Source organism: Passer domesticus, chromosome Z (assembly GCF_036417665.1).
Source record: "Passer domesticus isolate bPasDom1 chromosome Z, bPasDom1.hap1, whole genome shotgun sequence".
In the NCBI taxonomy this organism is placed as follows: Eukaryota; Metazoa; Chordata; class Aves; order Passeriformes; family Passeridae; genus Passer; species Passer domesticus.
The window spans coordinates 84,715,886-84,740,574 of record NC_087512.1 but is presented as its reverse complement, the minus strand read 5'-3'; the positions used below and the strand labels follow the sequence as shown (position 1 = coordinate 84,740,574).

Here is a 24,689-nt window from a genome sequence, read left to right as displayed (position 1 = left end):
TACCACATTCAGTTATCTGTTAGTCTGGCTTCAGGCAACAGATCCAGGGAGGAGTTTGGCCCTTGTTGCTTGTAGCCCATCTAAACCAAATATGAAGGAAGCAGCATGGTTTGAAAGGAGCCCTACTGGCCAATTTTTAATCATGTTATTTGTATAGACATCACTCACTAAAAGCCTTTTCTCATTCTACTGGAGAAAAGGCACAAAGTGTGCACAGGTTAATGGCCTGTGCACAGGTGGGTGAATAAGAAGAGACAGTTAACAGGCTGTGCTGAACTAGGGGGCTGAAATGGACGTAGTTGTGGCTTCAGAACCATCCACCTACAATGGAGACCATTGAGCAGGAGACACGTTGAGCCCTTGTGACCCACAAAAACAGTGCTCCAATTCCATTCCACATGGCAACATTCAGAGTGAAAGCACATATGTGGTGCTTTAAAGGTTTTAGATGTCCACAGGCAAGGTTACCATAAAAAGAAACATTGAGTACTTGCAGTGGGCAACTCTCTGTTAAAGGGCACAGAGACACCCATCTGCTGGCCTCATAAAGAGTGACAAGAAGTTTGCTGGCTACCAGACACTAGGATCCATTCCTGTGAAACCTGCTTTAGGGGACCCTGACTTGACAAGGGGATTGCATGATCTCCAGAGGTCCCTTCCAACCCTAGTGATTCTGTATACATCATTCAAATGCAACTTATATACTTCAGAAGCTATACAAGAAAAAAATTGTACTTGAATATTTAGGCAACATGTTTGAAAAACATAATAACCGTGAAAGAGGGCAGGTTGTTTATTGAGGCATAAACAGTTGTGTAGAAGCCAATGATGTGCCCCTTCAACTGACTGGCTGCTGGAATACCTACTACACACTGAGAACTGTCTGTCAATCATGCATGTTCAGGACAAGATGTTGGGCTACAAACCTGACCAGCCGCTCAGACAGGAGTCTAGACTGTGCAAATAATCCCGGAAGCTAGATATTCTTTCTCTAAATGCCTTTAGTCTCCTGCCTCAGTTTCTCATGTCTATAGTCTATGCAAAATTACTGAGGCATGTCTAGAGACACTGTGCTACAGTATGGCAAGAAAGTGTTACAGCAATTATGTCAGAGTTGCATACCTTTAAATCCATATAAGGACCATAGGAAGCACTCTTCTACTGACTTTGCATCCTCAATCTATGTGTATTTTTCAAGCTTTTTTCCAATCTTTTCTTCTCTTGGCTGCTTCTGTGATGTCAGAAGCCAGATATAGGACATTTTGATATGTTACCATTGTCATACTCTTCCTCCCAATATGTCCGGGCATCTGCTAATTGTTCAAGAGGTGATTTAGTGCACAAGATCGTTAAATGAAATACTAGATGTGATTAAAACCGCCTATAACAGTAAATTGAAAAGTAGTAAGTAACTTCTTTACACATGAAAAGTTGCCTGGTGTATGTCCTGCTTCTTGTCATCAGAAGCACTCTGTTTCAGCTTTCGGCCATTTCCCAGCTCTGGACCATACAGCAGGATGATAGTTTTGGGATATTGAAGCATTTGTCACCATGGTTAGCTGTTCTGAAACTTAGTGAAAACTTTTTGCAATGTCTTCAGTTTTAGGAGTGAGATTTTTTTTTTTTTTTAATTCCTTGTTTTAACAAGGCGATGTTACTTTCAATGTTACTTTTAGGCACACTGTAACATTACTACCACTCATCTGCTGAATCCAGATGAACTGTTGAATGAAATAATCATTGTTCTTTCAAAGAAGCATGTGGAATATGTTCAGAAGGGGTAAGTGTAAAATATGATTAGTTCAACGTGTATTTGCCTAAATGGTTGCTAGTCCAGTCCTTAAAAAGCAAAGTATTAAAACTTGGTTTCTTGACCCTATTGTAAAATAATCTTTATAGAAAGTGTACAAAGCACTAAACAAATGTATGCAATAAAACATGCCCAAACAGTGCAAAACTATGTTTAGTGTGTTATAGCAGAGCTCTTTCACCAATAGATATAAACCAATAGTAGCAAGGTAACGTTTATGAAAAAATCACATCAGCAGCTCATGTGAAATTTTAAATACCAAAAGTTCTTTTAGGTACAGTCACATAAACACATGGGACAATTTTGGAAAATAGTGTAGATACCTTTTAACTCTCATTCTTGGCAGATAAAAGACATTAGCCTTTTAGGCAAGAGGTCAGTCTGTTTTAAAAGGTGTGCAGAAGCCACACAGCTTTTTGTGGATTATTTGAATTTGTACTGTTTACTAGCTATGCTAAGCTACTGATTGGTTCAATTGGTTCTTACTTTTGATCAAACTGAAAGACTATTTCCTGAGTTCCCAATGCATGAAATAACCATTGTGCTTGCTTTTCAATATGCATTTTCTCAAATTCTTGAGTATTTCAGTGTTGGGTAGTGGTAGAACATCAGAGTATACATCAACCTCTGATGTATTTCCAAACTCATAATATGAAAGGATACTGGATTGCACAGCAGCACCTGCTTCCATTGTAATAATTCAAGCTCTGTATTCAGTTTTTCCTGTTTTCACAGTGGCTGAGCTGCAGCCAACAGAGAGGAGAGTGTTCTTGTTTAGTAAAAACATGGGAACTTTCCATTGTTCCAGCTCTGAGGAGAGGGGCCTTTGGCTAGCAGGGGCTCTTGTGGCTTTGTAGGACATTGGTGCTGCATATTGGTTCTAGGGCATAATAATAAATATGGTGCCCTGAAACCACAGTATTTACAAAGCTCTCAGATGACTACATTGTGGACTGTTTCACAATATTCTGAACAGCAATGGGGTATTTTATTTAAAGTGCTTCTATTGATGTAAAATAGCATTGCAAAACAAATATAAAATGTTTCTGCTTTCCCTTCTTTACAGTTATACCCTGAAATGTCAAACACGGTCAGATTTTGGTAAAGTAACTATGGAGTTTGAGTTAGAAGTATGTCAGCTCACTAAGCCTGAAGCAGTGGGTATCCGGCGACAACGGCTTAAAGGTGATGCCTGGGTCTACAAGAGGCTGATAGAAGACATCTTATCTAGCTGCCAAGTGTGAGTGGCAGAGTCTTTTATCACGATGTTTTAGAAAGGTCTTTTCAGACAAGTAATTCTTTATCACCATCACAGCTATATGTGAAAAATCTGTCATCTTGGGTTTTTAACCTCTCCTTGTACATATTCCTTCTGTATGCTTCCTTTAATATTAGGTTTTAATAAATATTCTGCAACTGCAACTTTTTCTGAAACAAAATTCTGTAAGCCATTCCCTTGCTTATGTACTTTTAACATATCCGGGTTTAAAAAGTGCTGGTTTTATGTGCTGAAGCTTATTGTGGGATGTCTTCAGTTATCAAGTGCATGGTGCACAGTAATAGTCATTTGCATAATTCTCTTCCTGTCTCTGCTTAAGTAGGATTTATTGAGATCATTAACTAAGTCACAGCTGTGGTTCCTAAAGTTCCACTATATGCTCAGTGTTGTACAAAATAGGCTGGGCTTCAGTAAATGTGAAGTCAAGAGTGCTAGGATTTAAACTGATCCCTTATAAAGCATTGTGCTATCATGTTATGAAGCCTCAGTGATGCTTAACAAGCCTGTGCACTTTCTCATGCTCTTGTGTTAACATGATGATAGGAGGATCTCTGAAGAACACCACCACCTTTGAACTGTTCTGAATAGAGAAGGCATTTGTCAGTCAACTGTCTACAAGGAATTCAGTGACGCCTTTAAGATAACTTAAGCACCAGAAATAAAACTAGAAATATGCAGAACAAAGCAAGAACATCTAAGAGTTGGTTGGGGGGATTGCTATCATATCTTAAAAACAGATGCGTATCTCCTTATGCTTGTGCCAGGTGTTATGTGGTGTGTTTAATTCTGCCTTTAGTTCTGCTACATCGGAAACCACACCAGGCCAATCCCAAGGAGCAGCAGCAGGAAGACACACGTTGAAGCCTTTCTCTATGCAATGACATTCAGTAATACATAGACAAGTTGACAGTGTACTGAAGCTTTTTCTTAAATAGGAGTTAGCTGCCATTTGCTGCATGTAAACCCCCCATTACTCCTCCCTAAATAAAGCCTGAGGCACATCCACCAAAGGGTTTAGTGGGTGAGAGGGCTGAGCATTGCTGGAAGCTTGTATTGAGATATGTGAGATCTGGCTGCTAATGAAAGCTGTCTGCTTGTTCTCTATGACCATTACCTCAGGAACTGGAGGGTTATTTTGTCTGTATCAAGATAGAAACATTCATCTATTTTGTTTCCAATGCCAGCTTGTCCGGTTGCTGCTTCATAGACAGGTAAAGGAACAGGAACATTTATAGCAGATTTCAAGGAAAAGAAATGTTGGGAAGGAAGGAGAGCGAAGAGAGAACTGCTGCTCCTTTAAGTGTTTCTGGTCAGGAACATTTCAGGTGCAGAAGGGACTAGTAGGATATGCGGGACAACATGAACAATGACACAAACCCACTAGAGAGATGGTGAGAGAGGTAGTAATGAGAGCCAGGGGTGGCTGGTCCCATTAATTAATAAGAGGGTGTGGAATGTTACCACTTTGGAAAGGTTATCTAATCAAGGACCTTGTCAGATGGGATACTAAGGAAAATTCGGGAAAGTCAGAAATTAAAATAGAGGGATGTAAATCTGACAGGCGTCCTTCAAGAGGAGTAGGACTTTATGGTTTTGATTCCCTTCAATTTGAAATATTTTATGTCTAGTCTGTGACAGAAAGACAACAAAACAACCCTGTCAATCACATCTAGTGCAGAGGCTCTGGGGAAACTGCATTAAAACAGAACTTTTCACTTAGTGAGGCTGGAATCTTGAAGGTCTAGAGTGTTGAGAGTGGTGGTGCAATGGTGCCAACTGATGGAGCAATGCACAGAGGTCAGCCTGGTGCTGACTATGCCTTCCCCAACCCAGGTCTGTAACATATATTCCCCAGCAAATGAGAAACGACCAGCAAGAAAGTGGGAGGCCTCAGGTCTGGGCAGGGGTATCACATGGGCAGAGGGTGGGTGCTGGTTTTGAGGGGGACACAGAAGCCTGGAGTGTGCCCATTCAGCACTTGCACACTGCCACTGGGCCAGTCTGCAAGTGCTGAATGCTTGCAGTGAGCACCACACTGAACCAGATGGTGAGTAGGGGACCCATATGTGTCAGGGTCCAGAATAGGTTCTGGGGTACTCTTTACTATGCCTGTGCTGTAGTAGGCAACTATGCTCTTGACATCCATTAACTGCTAGTACTGAAGTGTGAATGGTGATGCCATTCCTCCTGTGCAGATGCCAGTGCAGATCTCATATGTAGTGCGTGACTGGCACATGAATTAAAAATTTGTGTTGGTAAAAGCAGAGCTAGCTTATTTTTCTAATAAATAGGTACTTAAAGATTTACATCAGCACTTAAATACTTTCAGTATAATCAGCAGCAACGTGACACTCCTGTTTAGTTTCTGCATGCTGAAATTTGAATCTGCAAAATATCAGATATCCACTGGAAATCAGCTAAAACTGTTGCTGGAGCAGCTGAGGGTTGTAGCTGATGTGTATCTGGAGTGCTGCAGTATCATGTGATCTCTGATTTTCCTTGCTTTCTTTTTTCAATACAAACTTCTCCCCAAGAATTTAGCTTCTGCCTGGAATTTGATCAAAATTAAGAAAGGATAGAAGATGGAAGGGCTGTTAGAAGGAGGCATATTGATAGCAGTTTTGCTAATGAATAGCATGACATTTTAAATCACCAGTCACAGTCAAAAAGCGCAAAGACTGAAGAATTGAAACATTTACTTGCCTTTCCATTCCTTGAGTTTTAAATACAGGAATGACTACAGAAGTATCCTGTAATACCCCAACTGCCACTGCTCAAAAGCACATTCTCTGTGTGTAACTATCTTCTCCCCATGGTGACAAAACTGATGTTGTGAACAGACAAGAAGTAATTAGCATGTCTTGTTCATTCTTTTTAAGCTAAAGATCACTGATTTGATTCACATTGTCTTACAAGCTTTGATGTGTGAAATAAGGTTCTTCTTCATAGGCTACCATCCTGACTTTTTTTACTAATATTCCTTTCTGTGAATGCATAACATTTGGTGATAGGAATTAGAAAAGAGGCAAGAAACAGGAAGCATGTATGCCTTTTTTTTAAAACCGAACTGCTGTTTCTACATCACTAATTTTTTCTTACTAACATTGCTGGAAATCTATTTCCACCTGACATCAGTACTGCTGGCCAGGTCTATGAAAAATCACAAACGGGACGGGACTGCTGAGGAACGCATCTTGAGTTGTTTGTTTTCCAGCATCAGTCTCATTACATGGTTATGACAATAGGAAGATGCCAGCAGCTCACATCCCCAGCAGCAGACCGAGAATTCAATGTTACAACTTACATTAAAAGTTTTTTGACTAATCACGCAAATCAAAAGCATATTGACGGTAGTTCTGTCTATCCAACTACTATAAGCACACGGTCTTTTTGTTAAAACATGCTTGCTTATTTTGGATATACTTGTTTGTAAGTCTTAAAATATAATGTACAGAGCTCCATTATCAAGCTTAGGACTTCCTAATATCTTGTTAGATATACTTTTCTGTAGCTTAGGGAGTTATTCCAGACAAGCGTTAATACATAGTCCATTGTTCTATTTGCCCTTACTTTCTATTTATATAATTTTTCTGCTGACAAATCTTATGGCTGCTGCTTAGCTCTAATCTCAGTTTTACAGTCTCTGAGGCCTGTCTTTTGCAACTTTCCCAAAACCTTCTGATTTTAAGGATTCCCACAATTCCCCCTCCCAAAAACAAAAGCAAGGATTAACAAATAAAGGAGCTATGTGGATGAGCAGAAGCATGGGTTGTGTGCCAAGCTTCTGGAAGCCTTTGCACAGACAAACACAGGGCCAGAAGGTTTGTCTTGTTAGCCTGCATTCGCTCAGCTAGGTGGTATAATGTCATGAGTATCTGTCAGTCTTTAAAGCGTGCTTGCTTTGCTATTCCTAGGCATGTGTACTAATGTCAGTCCCTTGGAATTTCTTTTGGAATCTAAACTCCATTTACATTCATTATTGTCCTGGTTTGGGCTGGAATAGAGTTTATTGTACCAGGAGCTGGTACAATGCCATGTTTTGGGTTTAGGAGGAGGATAACTTTGGTAACACACATATATTTTAGCTGTTGCTGGACATGCTTAACCTAAGTCAAGGGCTTTTCAGCTTCTCATGCTCTGATAGTGAGCAGTCCAGGGGGCACAAGGATTTGGGAGGGGGCACAGCCAGGGTAGCCAAACTCAACTGACCCAAGGGATATCTCCAGCCATAGGGTGTCATTGTCAGCATTTCACCCTGAGGGGATGTTGTGGTTTGACACTGGCCAAATGCCAGGCATCCATAATAGCCACTCTCACACCCTCCCCCGCTGCAGCTGGGCAGAGGAGAGAAAATTTAATGAAGGGTTCATGAGCTGAGATAAGGAGCAGGAAAAAACACTCCAAAGGCAAAATGGGCTGAATTTAGAAATATTAAGTGAATTTATTACTATCAAAATCAGTGCAGTAAAATGAGAAATAAAACAAGCCCTTAAAAATACCCTTTTTCCCCCTAACACTTCCCTCCTTCCCACCAACAGTGAAGGGAGATGACATGGAGGTCAGCTCATCACACAAGGTTTTCTTCTGCTCGGCTTAGGGAGAGAAGTCATTCCTCTGTGAGACCATGGTCTCCCTTCCCATAGGAGGCAGTTATCTGAGAATTTCTCCAGTATGGGTCCCATCTCACAAGCAGCAGTCCTCCCAAAATGGCTGGAGGGACACTCTTCTGTGAGGTGCAGTCCTCCAAGGACAGGCTGCTCCAGTTTGGAAGCAGGGGTCCCTTCTCACCACCAGGTCTCCTACTGCATCACAGCCTCCTCTGGGCATCTACCTGCTCTGGCGTGGACACCTCCAAGAACTGCAGGTGGATCTGGGCATCCCTATGGGCTGCGGGTGGATCTGTACCTCCCCCGTGGATCCCCATGGGCTGCAGCCACACAGTTGTTTCACCATGGTCATCACCACGGCCTGCAAAGGAATGTCGGCCAGGAGCCTGGAGTGCCTGGAGCACTCCTCCCCGTCCTTCTGCATTGACCTTGGTGTCTTCATGTTGTCCCTCTCACAGGTTCTCACCTTCTCTTCTATAGCTAGAATTAAAACTGCATCACCACCTTTGTTTTTGATTTCTTCTTAAATATGTTATTACAGAAGCGTTACCATTATCTCTTATTGGCTCAACCTTGGCCAGCAGCATATCCATCCTCAGAGCCATCAGGAATTGTTTCTGCCAGACGTGGTGGAAGCGTCTAGCAATTTCACACAGAAGCCACCTCTGTGGCCCCCATGCTACCAAAATTAGGCCATGCAAAACCAACACAAAGAAATAAGAAGGGAGGGACAGCATTTGTATTCTTGAGTTCTGGTTAGGCATGAAGGAGTCTTGTCATGGCTGAGCACCTTCCTGCCCATTGAAAGGGGGGATTTAATATCTTGATTTACTCTTGTGCTTTTTCTTTGTATAGTAAACTGTCCTGATCTCAAGCCAAGGGCTTTAACTTTTACCCTCCCATTTCTTTCCCCCATCTCACTGAGAGCAAGTGGCTGTATGAGCTGTCAGCTGTGATGAAATCATGGCAATTGTACATGAACATGGTCTTGACATTACCATTGTGCTTAAGTCTTATCTCTTGATGATGCTACCATTTGTCCAAGTATATGAGTCATTACAACTTACCAATGAATGATTTGTAAGACTGAATTTACCAAACTTTGGGGCCTTTTCTTGACTCTCCATTTCATCATCCCAGTGTTGAGGTGATCTTGGTTCATCTTGTTTTAAAAGAAGGTAGTCCCATTCTTGTAAGTCCCTGTATGGATTTCATGCAATAGCCACACTCCTTGTTGTTTTTCTACTGCTTCTAGTGCTTTGTGCTGTGGATATTCATGTTCTTTCTGGTGTACATGTTCTCTGTTTCTCCCTTCTGTTCCTATCCAATCATCTTCAATTTTGGGTCCATCATGACAAGAAAGATACATGTCTGTTACTGAGGCAGCATCAGTGGCAGCTGACACAGGTCTAAGAGTGAGAGTTAGATTCATCTGTACAGGAGGGTACCTGATCTCAGGGCTACTCAAACAACAGCCACCTACCCCATCCAGACCTGGAAGCCCTTGGCAGCCAACGAGTAAAGAGGGGGCAGTGCCAGAAGCAGCAAGGGAGATTTAAAGTGGTTCTAGGGAGTGCAGATGATCCAGAACAAGGAGAACAGGAGTGAGAAAATGGGAACGTGCCATGTCAGTTTCTGTGGATAGGATGAGCAGGATGCACTACTCTTCAGCTCTCTGTAAGCAGCCAATAGAGACAGGAAACAGACCAAATAGTTGATAAAGGGCATAAAGACACCTTTTCAGCACCAGTCTTAATAGTGTATCCTCTCTCAAGTATAGTTTTGGCATGCCACAGAACTGCCGTAGTTTTGGCATGACCCTGTGGCTGCTGAAGTCACTGCACCAGCCATGTCAGAGGCCTCAAGACAGCCAGACCCACTGATGCTACATACAGCTCTCCAAGTCTCAGGTTATCAGGAGTGCTGGATGCCTCTCTGTGAGGCTCAATGATTCCTTTTTCCGGTGTTGTTGATGTGCTGCATCACCAGATGAAAAAACAATGAAAGGAAGTGAATACATAGTATCTAAGAGAATGAGAGATTGATGACTTCTCAGAGGTGCTACAGCCTAAGGGGTCCTGAACTTCTGTTTTAGTAAAGAGCCAGATGGATTCAGAACACTGTCATGTATCTAGTCAATGGTCTGTTGAACAGGAGAGCTGGAAGCTGGTCTCTGCCAGTTCTAGGAGAAAAGCTCCTCCTCCTGAAAACATTATGATGACCAGTAGGACTGGCACTTTTTGTAACAAGCAGGAAGGCCTGGAACAAAAAAGTCAATGGATGAGGTGTATGAAGGTACTTCTGGGATGGAGTGGGGCCAACTAGGGCAACACAATCCACCTCCGCATCACACCCTGATTTGTTAAGAGGAAAATAATAGTTCTCATTATTCCTTCTAAGAGGAACAGAGAGTTTGATATGGAGCCTAGACACAATTTACAGAGAACTATACTGTTTCCCAGAAGGTCAATAAGGGACATTACTGGAAAACTCTCCAGTCTACTAAGGCTCTCTGATTATTATCTGTTACTGGTTCTTCAAGTCAGCAGTGATGAGACAACAAAGAGAAGTCTGAGGGTAAAAGGATTTTCAGGACCTAGGGATGATTGTTGAAGGATCAGGACCACAGATAATGTTTTCCATGGTCCTTTCAGTACCAAGGAATAATATTCAAAGAAACAATATTCAAAGGAGCAGGCAGATCCATCAGATCAACACTGGGCTTTGGGGCTGATATCATTAGAATAATGGTGGGTTTTTGACCATGGGATGGTCTATACAACACCTGATCAGTTGACACTTGAGGGGATGCACTTCTCAGAGGGGAAAAAGGTTTCTTGCATAGGAACTAGGAAGATTAGTCGATAAAGCTTTAAACTAGTTTGGAAGGGGGAAGGGACAAATCCAGGTAGTGAGAGGCAGTGGGATGATGCACCAAAACTTGAGGAATTGAGTGCTGGTGGGAGATGTTGGCTACAACAGACCAGAGCTGAAGTGTTTCTGTTCCAATATATACAGCATGAAGAACAAACAAGAAGAGCATGGATCCTTAGCCCAGTCCCAGTGATTTGACATCACTAGCATAAGTGAAACCTTACCTGGATGTGTCCTATGATTGATGTGCCCTATTGAACAGTTACAGCCTCTTTAGGAAGAATAGGCAGGGCAGATGAGGAAGAGGGAGGCATCATATGTAACAGAAGGGTTAGAATATAGGGAGGTCACAGTTAAGAACCTCTGGGAAGGAATCAAGGGGCACTGAAAGGATGCAGATGTCTCTGTGAGAGTTTAGATCTCCCAGCCTGGATAATAACACCAACCGAACTATGGGATACAGAACTAAGGAACTAAGGGTTTTTTCTTTGGAGAACTAAGGAATGCATCCAAGTCAACTTCCCTTGTCCTTCTGGGATACTTCAGCTGGTCAGAAAATAACTGGGAGCATCACACAGTTGGTACAATCCAGGCCCGAAGATTACTAAAACACCTGGATGACAACTTCACATACAAGTGCTAGGGGAGCTGACTAGGAAAGATGTCCTCCTTGATTTATTGCTTGTTAACAGAGAGGATTGCATGAATGACATTATTGGTGGCTATCTTGCTCCAGCAGCCACAAAGTGATTTAGTTTAAAATTTCTGTTGCTAGGAGGAAAAGTGTCAGGAAATTTTCAATTTTCACCCTTGGACATGAGTAAAGCAGACTTTTGGCTGCTCAGGGAAATAGTGATCCAGATCCGTGGGAAAATTCTTCTGAAGGTGCTGGGGTCCATTAGTGTGGGTCACTTTTCAGGTATCACCTCTTATGGGCACAGGAAACAGCAATTCCAAAATGTAGAAAGTCGAACAGATGAGACACAAGGCTGGTTTGGCTGAACAGGGATCTTCTTTTGGAAGTGAAGCAGGAAAGAAAGGGGTATGCCCAGCAGGAGAAGGTTGGGTGGCATAGCAGGACCACAGAGATGGTGCTCTGCAGGAAGACAATTTTTGCAGCCAAAGTGTAACTGGAGTTGAAACTTGCCAGAACTGTGGGGGACAATAAAAAGAGGGTTTTAAAAACAGTGGAGGAATTACATTGGCCTATTCCAGAATGAGGGTGGTCACCTCACAAACAGAGAATTTAACAAGGCAGGGAGATGTATTGTTTTCCTTACCTCTCTTCAGCATGGGCTAAGGGAGTTCCAGTGCCCTGAGCTGAATGACCATGGCTTGAGAGTGACAAACTCACAGTTGATCCTGAAGTTGTAGGGATCTGCTGCACCAGCTGCATCCCTGTAAATCTATGGAGCCTGATGGGATTCATCTGAGACTACTCAAAGAGCTGGCTGATGTCATTGTGAGGTTTCTCTTGATATGTGAACATCTTGGAAATCTGGAGAGGTCCCAGTTGAGTGGAAGCTGTCATAAAGCACAAGGAGGCCGACCCTGCAGTGCCTGATAAGGTTCTGGAGAAGATTATTCTGAGAGGTATTGAAAAACACCTGGAGGGCTGCATAGGCATAGGTCACAGCCAGCATGGTTTAATGAAAGTCCTGCTTATCAAATCTGATTCCTTTCCTTGACAAGGTAACCCACCTAGATGATAAAGGGAAGCCAGTAGAAAATAATTTTTTTGATTTCAGTAGACCTTTTGATACTGTGTAAAGAGACTTAAAGACCACCATTTCCTCAAACACTAAAATTGCTGAAGACTCTACTGTAGCAAACTGTGCAATCTGTCACCACCAAAGCCCACTCCCCCATTTCCCTCTCCACCATTCCCCCTCCCCCTTTCTATCCCATCCCAAATATACCTCCTGGATTCCTGGAATGTGGACTGTTAGTTAAACCACCTAATGGGAACTTGAGATAACACAAAGGTGACACTATTGTCCATTTATCTCAGGTCTGAGAAAAGGTAAACAAGTCTTTGTGTATCCACAAGGAAAGTGCACTCAGCAGCTAGGGTGAAAATCATCTCTGACAGGTCTTGCAGGGGGATACCATAGCCCACTGATTAAAGCAAGAAACCCACTGAAATAAATGAAGAGGAAGACAGCATGGGACAAAGTAGAATTGGAAGAGAAAGAATCATTTAACCAATAGGACAACTGTGTAGTCAATTAATTTCTTTGTTGCTAAAATGTATAAATGGTGAGAAGTTTTGAGGAACCTCAGGATCCCTACCACTAAGAAGCCCAGGATGAAGAGGAATGCTGTCTGGATCCACAGGGATGGTGACTATCTTTCTACTTCATCTGTCTCTTTCTCTCACTCTCTTTCTCTTCCCCCCTACTCTCTTTTCTATTTTTTTAAATCTCTGTCTACCTCACGTTATTAAATAAAATCCATACTATTGACGGTGTTGCTTGCACCTTAATTTGGGTAGAGGCATCTCCCTCTGATAATCAGATAGTAACATATTATAGCTCAACATCTTCATAAACATCTTGGCTGCAGGACTCAAAGGGATGCAAAATAAGTTTGCACATGATTCAGTTACAGGCTCCCCAGAAAAGTAGTCATAGCACCAAGCCTGACAGAGTTCAAAAAGCATTTGGACAACGTTCTCAGGCACAGGTGTGATTCTTGGGACTGTCCTGTGCAGGGCTAGGAGCTGGACTTTGATAATCCTAGTGGGTTCCTTCCAACTTAGAATATTCTATAGATCTGCAGGATTGTGTCCACAAAAGGACAATGGAGCTGGGGAGAACTCTGATGAGGAGCAGCTGAGGGAGCTGGAGGGGTTCAGCCTGGAGAAAAAGACGTTTGATGGGGACCTTTTTGTTTTCTACAACTCTCAGAAAGAAGGTTATAGAAAGGTGGGGTTGGACTTTACTCCCAGTCAACTAACTGCAGGATCAGAGGAAACGGCCTCAAGTGACAACAGGGGGGGGTTTGGACGGGTATTATATAAAATTTCTTCACTGAAGTGGTGTTAGGTCACACATAGGGGGGTGAGGGGCAAGGATACAGAGACCACTCACCCCAGATGTTCGTGTGGCACCAAGAGTTTTATCTCCCAACCCCTCCTTTATATAAGTAATTTGAAAGACCCAGTCTGGATGCTCCCATTGGTTTGAATCCTGCCCCCTTCAGGTTCTGGCCAGTGAGGTGGCTGCAGCATTGAGAGATATTTGGTTGGCCAACACCCTTGTCAATCTGTAACAGAGTGGTTGTCAAGCCTTGGCACAGGCTGTCCAGGATAGTCATGAAGTCACCATCCCTGAAAGTGTTCCAAAGATGTGTGGATATGGCACATGGGGACATGGGTTAGTGGGGATGCTGCATTAACCCTTTGATGTATTTGATCTTAGAGGTCTTTTCCAACCTTAATGATTGTGTAATTCTGTGATCTCTCACTTTGCATATTTCTGTAGTGCTTCTTACAGTTTGTGTCTAGGCCACTAATAAATACACTTAGCAAGAGTAGTCCCAGACAAATTATTGAAGAGCCTACCAGAAGTTCTACCCTCTTCAGCAGATGATCTTTAATCTTTCTTACTCCCTTATCTCATTAATTCATGGAGTGACCTCTGTCCTTCTGGCAATCACACTTCTTTTTTTTTTATCTATTGCAGTATGAAGTGTCTTTTGCCTTTTTCTTACAGATTACTAAGAAAACCAGTTCACAAAGCAGGACTGGAGTAATTTTGATGTCTTAAACTGTGATATGTTGATCTTATTTTGAGGAACAGAAAAGAGGGAACCCTCCCTGCTTTACCCCTACCCTACCAGTTCACATGTTTAAATTATTTTTCCATTCAAATCTTGATGTGCATATCCTTTTTAAAAAACTGTGCGTTAAAATTAAAACAAGGAAGATATATTTCATAGAGACTGTCATTCTTGTTGGTTTTCTTTGTCTCTTTCCTTCAGAACTTGTCTAACTGGATGGCTTTGCAGAAAAGTAGATGGTTCAGATGCAAGGGGCAGAAGAACTCAAATGAGAAATTGCAGCTGGTTTGCTTTAAGATAGAAGCATCTGCATAATATAAGTAGACAAAAATAGAATTAAATTTTGAGAAAGAAGAATCAAAATATGTTTGCATATTGAAGTTAAGCTAATTATTGAGCTCATAAAGTGAGTTTTGGTGTAGATGCAATGCAAAGGAAAACCACACAGACTTGGCTATCCAGGCTTGGTCAGGGTTGAGGCTATTAGTCTGGTTGTTTGCCTTTTGTTTTACTAAATTAAAGTCAATATACTAACTGAAGGAATTACAATACTGATATATGAAATTTATGAAAATAACAAGTTGAAAAAACAACTGGGAATGCTATATGGAAAGTTATTTCAATGTCTAAATGCAGCCAATTTTTTGTTGGGAGAGATGGATAATAAAATTTTAGTTGTTTCATAATAATGTATTTGGTAGTAGGTGCTGGTCCCTAAAGCTTTAAGTTTGAGAGCTGTAATAGCAAACAGGCTTCAAAAAAGTTTTGCATTAAACTCTCTTGTTCCTAAAGTCTGCTGAATGCTTGGGATATGTTTCCCATGACCTCAGAACACATCTTTACATTCACATCTGACAGTTGCCATCCATCCCACACGCCACATCCCACCCTTCTGCAGGTGCAGGCATTGCATGAAACTGCACAGCACAGTGATCTGTTAATGATGGTGCAAGAAGAAACACCCCACTGACAAATCTCTAGCTGGGCATGAGAGGTATGAAGGCACTTACAGACAGGATGTGTTCCTTTTCATTTCTGAGCATCGGAGCAGGAAGGAGATTCTTCCCTTTAGGTGTGAAGGTAGCTGCACTGCTCAGAGCATCAGGTCAAGGGAGAGTATTTCCCCCACAGCTGATGTCCTACCTACAGCACTGGGAGTCAGAATGAGTGAGCTGCAAGTTCTTAGTGTTTGTCTGGAAACCAGGTACAGAGGTGGTGAGTGAAGCAACCAAAACACATTGTCCTGTTCTTTATGAAAACTGCCTAGTACACCCAGCACAGCAGGTGGTGCTCCCAGATCCCAAGTACCTTCTGAATTGTAAAAGCCATTCAAGCTCACCTGAAGGCTGTCTTTGGCTTGGTGAATGGGTACATTTTGATCAGTCAGATCTTAAAGTAGATTTGAATACAGCAACTCAGTAAAAACCTCTATTTCTGAAAACATGTTTTGCAGTGGTTAAACCTTAAAGCTCAATCACTAAGCTAAAATCTGAAAACGTAAAGAGTAAGCCAGCTTTCCCTACATCAGAGATATTGGATAGACCATAGTGACTTATTTTGCATATTCTAGGTGAATGAGGGATAATTGTACATTTCAACAGCACCGTTGTAGTTTGTTAATAAAGTATGCAGCATCATTCACACAGGCACCCGTCAGGTTAGAAAAATATACCTGGCAGACTTTTATTTATTTTTATCAGTCAACTCTGGTTAAACCATGTAGACTTGGACACCCTGTGAACTGTTTCTTTGATTTAATATGGGTGCTGCACTTCACTAGGGAAAATAAACTCATCTACTGCCATTTTTTGGTTTTATCATATTAGTGTTTTGGCAAAGAATTTATTCAGTTTCCAATACTTAGTTATTTATGTGCTACTAACTAGCTTTGCTACATTCCCTAGAGGAAAGTGCATTAAAACTCTTAATGTGACACCACATATTTTTAGTAGACTAGGAAATAGTTGCAATTTTAATTTAAATTGAAATGACTGTGTAATGGCTGGACAAATCACTCTCCAATCCCTAGAGTTCTTAATTGTAATTCTCCATTGTTTCCATGCATAAATTTTCTTTTTAAGTGCTCATTCTGAAATACTAATTTTTTTGAATGTATTATATTCATTTAATAGTTTTTTTATGGTTAGCAACTTCATGATTAAACTTAAACGTTAAATATAAAAAGTGGAAATAATATGCCTAATCAAGTGTTGGGAAAATAAACTGTGTTTGTATCTTTAGATGACAATAATTTAAGGACCTTCTCTTTGAGGAAGGAAAGGGAAGGGGAAGAATTTTCTACTGGAAGTAACGGGCAGAATTCATTGTGTTTCTGCAGCAGAGAAGCAATAATCATAATGAGAAATTCTTCTTTAGCCCTTCCTACTTCCTTGAGTCATCATCACAAGAAAATAACCATTTACTCCTCAAAATAACCAATATGTCCTCAAAAAGAAATGAAGTCATTTATATGTTGCATCAACAACCTTCTGATTTGTTTTGGGCTAGGCAGAACCAGAGGTAGCTCTTACTTCCTGGGAGCTGGGCAGCTGTCCCAGTCCAAGGCCTTCACAGAAAGCTGTCACAAAGTCTTACCTCATCTTCCAAAGTCCATGTAAGACATACAGCTGCCGAGCCCTGTCCTTGGCATTAGCTCTTGGGGTGTTTGCTGTCATCATTGATCACAAACCTAGAGATGCAGACTGTGGCCTTTCTCTACTCTTAGTACTACTCTTTTGCTATGGCAAATTTTCCTTCCACTCAATCTCGTGCCTCACAGCCTTGTGGCCCTTCTTATCTGTATCACCTTCTTTGTCCTCCTCCCTGCCTGTTCCACCAGTTTCTCCTTTCTTCCAGAACTCTTGTGCCTTCACAGTTCATGACAGCTCTGAGGTCCTTTGTCTCCCACTCAAAGCCTTCCTGTGAAGGATGCTCTTGGCCTGCCTTCCCCAAGGGCTCATTACATCCCAAAATCTCTCCAGGTACTTGGCTGCTTCTCATGGATTACAGTTTTCTGTCTCTCCTTCCTGTCCACTCCCCTCATCCGGGCTTGAGTTTTCTGAAGTGATTGCCACTTTTCCTGAAGGCAGTACAGAAAAATGAGTTAACAACCATCCTTTCTAGGACAAAATTCTCCCTTTTATCTGCTGGTAAAAGGAGAAAAATCTGTCATGGACAAACTTTTGGCTTCAACAGCAAGATGAGGTTAAACCTTCAGACTACATCACAATCCCAAGAAAGAACTATGATTCATAAGAAACTCTGTAAAGAGAACTAAATACCCCAAAATATCCTACAGGAGACAATTCCCATGTCAGATTGCTGATGCCAAGCAATATTCATAGAATTAAAAAAACCTTCAGGTTGGAATAGACCTTTAATAACCATCTAATCCAACACCCCTGCAATGAGCAACAACAACTTCAAAAGCTTTCTTTTTGATATAAATGTGATATGTGATATTTTATGATGCTTATAAAATCATATGTGAACACTTGTCTATCCCAATCAGGAGGGAGCTTACTCATACATGTGGGAGAGCTGTTCATTTCAGGGGATTTGGACAAAGTAATCTTTAATATCCCTTCAGCTCAAACTGTTCTGTGATTCTATGATTTTATGAATGCCAGTGGTATTTGCAAGCTGAGATACAGTAGCAGGCTTGGGACCTCCGGCACTGGAAATTATCTTGAACTCTACCAGGCCTTCTCCTGGATTGCAGGAACTGGATGTCCCCATAAAGGTCTGGCCAGGGAGAGAATTCCCTACGTTTAAACTCAGAGAAGATCCCTATCCACACCAGACAGTACACTCATGGTGCTCAGGAAACACCAGGGAAGTTTTAAGGGGTTTCATGAGGCTGAGAAGCAATATAGGAAGCAAGCACTGAGAATAACATGATTCGGTAAAGTTGGCCCTAATAAGAAAAAGCAATAAACATTTTCCCAAGAAGAGAAATTATTCAGATTTACCTTATAAAATGGTGCTAGCAATGGTGAAAATCAAATTTTTGTTTGCAATTTGAAATTCTCTATAAGACCATAGACTATCTGGGAAAGGAAGAAGCAGAGGAAAATATTCAGCCTTGCTCCAGTGTTTCTTTTCAGGGTTTCAGCTTCACAAGCCAGCTAGGAAAATGTAGCTGAGTTCCTGGATGTGCTGATCTCGAGTGCTGGCAAAGGGAAATTTAGGTAGGATAAAGGAGAGCTCCCAAATGGGAAACAGTAAAGTGGCTTCCTGCTGTTGGTAGCAATATCTTCATTTTGAAACATGGAGATCTGCACTCAAATCTTCTAAACTCTCTCTATATCACTGTGCAGCAATACTTTACAGCCTCCTCATACAAATGATCAGGGTAATACAGGTTTTCTTTTAATTAAAAGCTCAGCAGCTAGGAACTCATCCATTTTTAATTAGTTGCATAGTAATAGATTTTCTGTTTTGTTTAACTTGTGGGATAAAAGAGAGTTTTAACATTGGGATCTGGGCTGGTTAGATAAAATCCTGTTCAGTACACACTTACAGGAAAAAAAAAACTACCTGTGATGTGTGAATTCTGAAAGGCCAACTGTAAACCTGTATATTTCTAGCTGAACCTGCTTATACCATAATCCTTTAGATACAGACTGTGACCAGATCTGAGACTAAGTAGACCTAGACTTCTCTGGAAAGCTCAGACAAAGAGAGAGTCTCACCAAGGCTTGTGACTCAACAGGAGAGACTGTGACTCAATGATACTGTAATCTATTGCAATAGATGAGTTACTATTGTTATGAGTTGTTATTTAGATACTTTTTTAGATAGTTTTATGTAGATATCAGTAATACTTAGATACTCTACTAGCAATAAACTTAATCATAATCATCCCCAAATTGTGTCCCACTTCTCATGCATGGCTAAGAGCCTCCCCATAGCTGCTCAGACACAGCACCACTACACAGACATACTCAGTTTTATAGAAATAGTTCTGTGACAGGTGTGTGTGTGGATAGAAAGGAAAGGACATTGCACTAAGAGGGGACCTGACAGGATGCTGGGGAATCCCAGCCTACTGCAGCACAGGAGTCAGATGAACAATGTCAGATGCAGAACCCCAAAGGGCAGCAGTGAGGCACAGATCCAGAGTAGGATGCTAGACCCAGGGGCAGTAGAGGGGACATTCCTCCTATGCTCTCCTGGGAGCTCATGGTACAGAGGGGGTGTTGCAGGCTTTCTCCTCAGGGGCTGGCAAGTGTTTTGGGAAAGACGGGAGAAGAAGGCAGTGTGCTGCAGCGGAAAGCAAGCTCCTGTTTTTCTGTTCATGCATGACCCTCTGCTCTCTCCCTTGGCAAGCACCAGCTTGCAATGAAAAGTCTTGTGCTGGGGAGAGCCTTGGTGGGGAAAGTACCTGAGACCAGGCAGCTTCTGCAGAGTGAACTGACCCTGAAGCAGAGCACTGAAAAGGGGCTAGCAGCCCCTCTGACAATGACAGTGCTTTGGGCCAAGTTGCAAGGGCTTTATGGAAATGTGAATTTTAAGTCTGGAGAAGAGAACTGCAAATGCACTTAAGGTGCAGAGTGGGTCACTTCTGTACCCCAAATCCTGGAATCCTTGTTTCGTAATATTATGAGTCCACAGCCACCCAGCCACACTAATGGCATGGGCTGCAACCGACTGAGCTTCCATAAGGCTTTGGGAATAGGGCTCAGGCTCATGGATAATTTATCCCTGGAAGTGGTCAAGACCAGGTTGCATGGAGCTAGAAGCAAGCTGATCTAATAGAAGTTGTCCCTGCCCATGATGGAAACATTGGAACAAAGTGATCTTTAATGTTCCTTTCAACACAAACTATTCTGTGATTATTTGATTAACCTTGGTTTACCTTTGATTACCTTGGTTAATCTTTGATTACCTTTTCATGAGTTTTCATGAGTAGGGAATGGTGAGCATTACCTGCATGCTCATCGCTGGGCCTCCAGTGATGTGGGAAATGAGCAAGCAACATGGCAAGCTGTGGTAAAGGGCTGTGCAGATCGCTATACTACTCTGGTATGAAGCAATCACTCCTCGGCAGGGGTTTTCCTGTGACCTCTTCGGGACCAAGCCTGTCCTGCCCATGAGCTTCTCCATACATCTGGTCTGGGTGCTTAGTTTGCTGATCTCCTTTCCCCGTGAAAATTCAGCCAAGAGTCATCATAAATAATTCTCCTTGACTTTGTTTTCAGGGTCAGGGCAAATGTTTTGTTCAACCTGAAGCAAAACGCATATCTTGACTTCAAGAGATCTCCCTTAGTAAGCAGAGAGGTCATTTCAATGTAGTAGCAGGAGGAGAGAGGTCATTTCAATGTAACTTCTGGGGGATGTTGTAGTTGTGCTTTTATACTTTGTAATAGTTTTGATTTTGTATCCCCTTATTTTCCCTAAATTATGTACCGCTTTTTGTACCCTCTTCCTCTACCTGTGTAATCATTCTCCTGTGTTGAGATAATTTCCCAAATCCCCGCCCTGGCTCTCAGTCACTCAGCATCCCATCCCCTCTATCTAGAACTGTGATTAGTCCAAGGCCAGGGCTCAGCCCCCTAAGTATTATTTTATATGCCATCCCAAATATCCATCCCTAAGGTTTCATCCCTGGAGGGTCTTTACTGGTCAGCAAATGTATCTACCCTCAGTTTCCTCCCCCCCTTTAAATGTAACCTTGAGATTCCTTTTGTTTTACTCTGAGCAGGGCACCCACTGAGGAGTGGGGCTCCCTCAGGAGCTCCAAATAAACCTTGGACTGGCTCCCTGCTGAGAGTCGGCCTTTTATCCTCTACCGATGTCTCCAGTGACTCTTCTGCTGCAAATGAGACTAGCCTAGATGCCCTCGGTACCCTCGGGGCACCAGAGAGTGTCCCCCGCTGTCGGAAGCCCGCTCTGCAGCCTTGCAGCCTGTGTCGACTCTGGAGATGGCTTTGATGAGGGTGCAGTGGGCAGCAGTTCCCCCTCTTGGAGGTGCTGCTGTGACAGAGACCAACATATCACAACCTGCTGGGGATAGTGTCTCAGTCACTTGGCTTGCTTCCAAGTTGTGTGTCACTCTGTGTGTAGCTTTTTTCAATGTGCTGTGGCTTTGCAATTTTGACCAGTTTATATACGGTATAGTCAACTCTTCCTTTTTCCATCTCTTTTCCTGTGATTTTTTTTGCAACTACTTTATAAACTCAAGGACTGGTGTGGTACTTCTGCCCCTCTTTTTCTAAGTTGGAAATCTTGCTAAAAATGAGATACTGACACTCATGAATTATAAATCATTATTTAGTGGGAGATTATTTAATTAAAACCTTAGTAAAGAAATGGCTATCTTACTATACTCCTCCATGGATGTTCCATACTGGGATGATCCTATCACAATGAGATGAACTGAATAGACTTGTATGGCTGTTCTTACTGTTCTCTTTTTTTTGAGAGAAGTGAATCTATTCTTCAGGGGAATGGTTTCACTTAGAAAAGGTCATAGAGAAAAAGCTAGTTTCTTCTTAAAAAGACAAACCAAAGAACTTTTACAACTGTCTTGGTTTAGGGCAAATTTTGGAGGAAACTTCTGAAGTGGGGTCTCTTTAGAAAGCAAATCTAAGTGGCTCCTCCCCTAAAAGAAGGTCTGGGGAAAAAAAGATTTGGCAAAAGATTTCTTTGCAGAAAAGTGAAAAAATATGCAAAGCATTTACTAGCACAAAAAATGAAAAATATTAAATGATAAATCTTCGCGCCTCTCTGAAGGGATGACAAACTCAGAAAGTCTTCTTTGTGGGCTGCAGCTTGGCTCACTCAGTCTGTTATCAGTCTTTTTGGCATTGGAAAACTGCTGTGGCCTAGGCTAGGCTCCAGTGGGCTATAGGTGTGACCTCTCGGTGCTCTTCTGAGTTCTCAGTCTAGAGCAGGTTTGAACAGTTCTAAGAAAAAGAAAAACTATAATCTAGGGAACTTCTCTGCTTTAGCTAGCTAGAAACTAACTAAAAAACAAAGGAGAGTTCTCTCTGCTGTCTGTCTGTAGACAACATAGTCTAGGAGCATGATGCAGACTCTGCGCTTCTTCTCTTCCCCTCTTTGCTCGCAGAACCAGTCTTAAAGGTACAAAACTTATTTCTGGGCTAAACAGACAAATGGGGATACTAGCATCATAAAGTCATCCCAGGACATTAACACACACAAACACACACAAACACACACACACTCCCCCCTTCCACCAACATGTAACAAGAGCATCCATTGAGCTTTTGGTGTATCATATGGATTTGATTAAAGTTGTTTTCAAAGATTGTGTAAGGTAAATTCATTAAATCAAGTAGGGCTCAGGTGGTCATGGGCAGGTCACAATGGTCTCCGGGATGCTGCTGGCATGGCAAGGTTTATTAAAATGATAAAGTTACAAGAGGAGATGATCCTGCTTGCTATGTACAGAACAGAAAGGGAAAAAAAAAGGTTAATCAAAAAGTCATAATCATACAAATGAGCACAAGCTCATCCTGAAAAGCAATTACTTTTTATTTGTCCTATCAAATGTAAACAAAAAAAAATCACTTGCAAATACATCCTCTTTGGTGATTTTCATGTATTAAAACATTTTATGATAATTTAATCATAGAAAGGATCTTTAAGGATACGCCTTGTAAATAATTAGTAGAACTCCATTTAACAGCAGTGTGCCAAACCTGCCCCCATGGATTGCAAGCACTGTGTTCTATTTTCTGCAACCAGAGATCTGAATATCACTTTGGATGCAACTCCTCCAATATCAGCATCAAGCCCTCTGCTGAAGGAACTCAGCTAGGCTTCTGTCCCTTTTGAAGTTATGAGGGATTTGCATTTTACCTGTCGTTTTGAACATTTAACATGGGAAAGCAAGCATCTTTACATGCTCTCTCGACTCCTGACCGGTTGATTTACACTGCCTCCAAGGTGTGAGAGGTGTTGTTTGCCCATGCATATGGTTTGAAATGGTCTTTTTGGTTCTAGGAGGTGTATGCAGGGAAGAGAGGATTTGAGCTTCAAAATATTGATAGAGAGATAAGATAAGGTCTATTTGGGATAGCCCACCTCTCCAGACATGTCAGTTGTTGGGAAAGACAAAAACCTGGAACCCTCTTCAGTGTCTTAGGATTGAAAAATGCTCCTTCCCATTGCAGCTATTGTTTGGCATGATACAGGAAGACAGGGCACATGCCCACAGACCATGTTGTTTAGTTGTTCTCTTGCACTGGGTGATTGGGAATTTGCACAGAATAGTCTTATATTGCACTGTATAGCTTATGTTATATCGTGTGGTTTGTTACCCCATTTCCCCATCACAAGGTCTTTCCCTCACCTGTCCCGGTACCACCTGGTGGTCTCTCCCCTGGGTTACCCCTCCCATCACCACTCCTCACTGGTGTCCCATTGGCTGTGGACCTCTCCCTCTGTCCCCATCCTGGGGGGGTACAAAAGCTCCCTGCTGCTAGGGAAAGCCCTCTTTTCTCCTGTGGGTTTGTCCGCCTGATGTGTGTCTTGGAATAAAGGACAATGTTTCCCACATGGAGGAGAACGCTCCTCTAATTTTTTACCTTTGTCTATGAATTATCATGTGGGCAAGGGTCCCTAGCTAGCCGGAGTGGACTCCAACAGCCCAGGCAATACAATTCTTCAAGACCATATATTGCAATGAGCCCTGCAAGGGGCTGTGCTGAACTGCTGTCCAGACACTGTCCAGACACATTCAGTGTGTGTTTTTCTAAGTGTGCAAATTGAGACTTCTGGTTCCATCCTCATAGTGTCACACCTCTGGTAAGACCATCTCTGTTTAGCTGACTAATACAAATGCAACTCCAGTTATTACATCCTTCTCTTAGAAGGGCTTTTTTTTTTATTTTCACTCTGACTAGATGCCAACAAGCCAGAGAAGAACCTCGTGAAGTTCAAAAAAGTAAAAAGCTAAGTACTGCCCATGGGGAGGGATGACACCACAACCCAGCTGGAAAGCAGATGGCACAAATAATATTAGGTGTCCTGCTGAACACAAAGTTGAATCAGCAGAGAAGGCAATGGCATCCTGGGCAAGAATGTCTCCAGAAGGCTGAGGGACGTGAGCTTTCCTTTTTACTCACTGCTGGTGAGACACATCTGGAGTGTTGTGTCCAGTATTGTGGCCTCCCGCAACCACAAAGGTGATGAAGAGATTGAAGCATCTCTTCTATGAGGACAGGCTGAGAGAGTTGGGACTATTCAGCTTGGAGAAGAGCAAGCTCAGGAGGATCTTAACTATGTGTATAAGTGATGGAAGGAAAGATGATGAGGAAACCAGGCTATCTTCAGCAGTGCCAGTGACAGGAGCAGAGACCATGGG

The 24,689-nt window shown here is 42.1% G+C and overlaps 1 protein-coding gene across 3 annotated transcripts in view; it reads left to right on the top strand.

Annotated features, from left to right (window-relative positions):
- Positions 1–24,319, top strand: part of MELK (maternal embryonic leucine zipper kinase) — a 43,127-nt gene extending 18,808 nt beyond the window's left edge. Inside the window, exons 16-18 of one of the 3 annotated variants that reach the window (XM_064403942.1) lie at positions 1,677–1,780; positions 2,877–3,050; positions 24,229–24,319. In XM_064403942.1, the coding sequence (XP_064260012.1) occupies positions 1,677–1,780; positions 2,877–3,050; positions 24,229–24,304 (354 nt within the window). In that variant the 3' untranslated portion in view covers positions 24,305–24,319. Of the gene's footprint in view, positions 1–1,676; positions 1,781–2,876; positions 3,567–3,632; positions 4,978–24,228 lie in introns of those variants that run through there. The other 2 variants (XM_064403943.1, XM_064403944.1) reach the window with 2 other exon arrangements.
- The last annotated feature ends 370 nt before the right edge of the window (positions 24,320–24,689 follow it).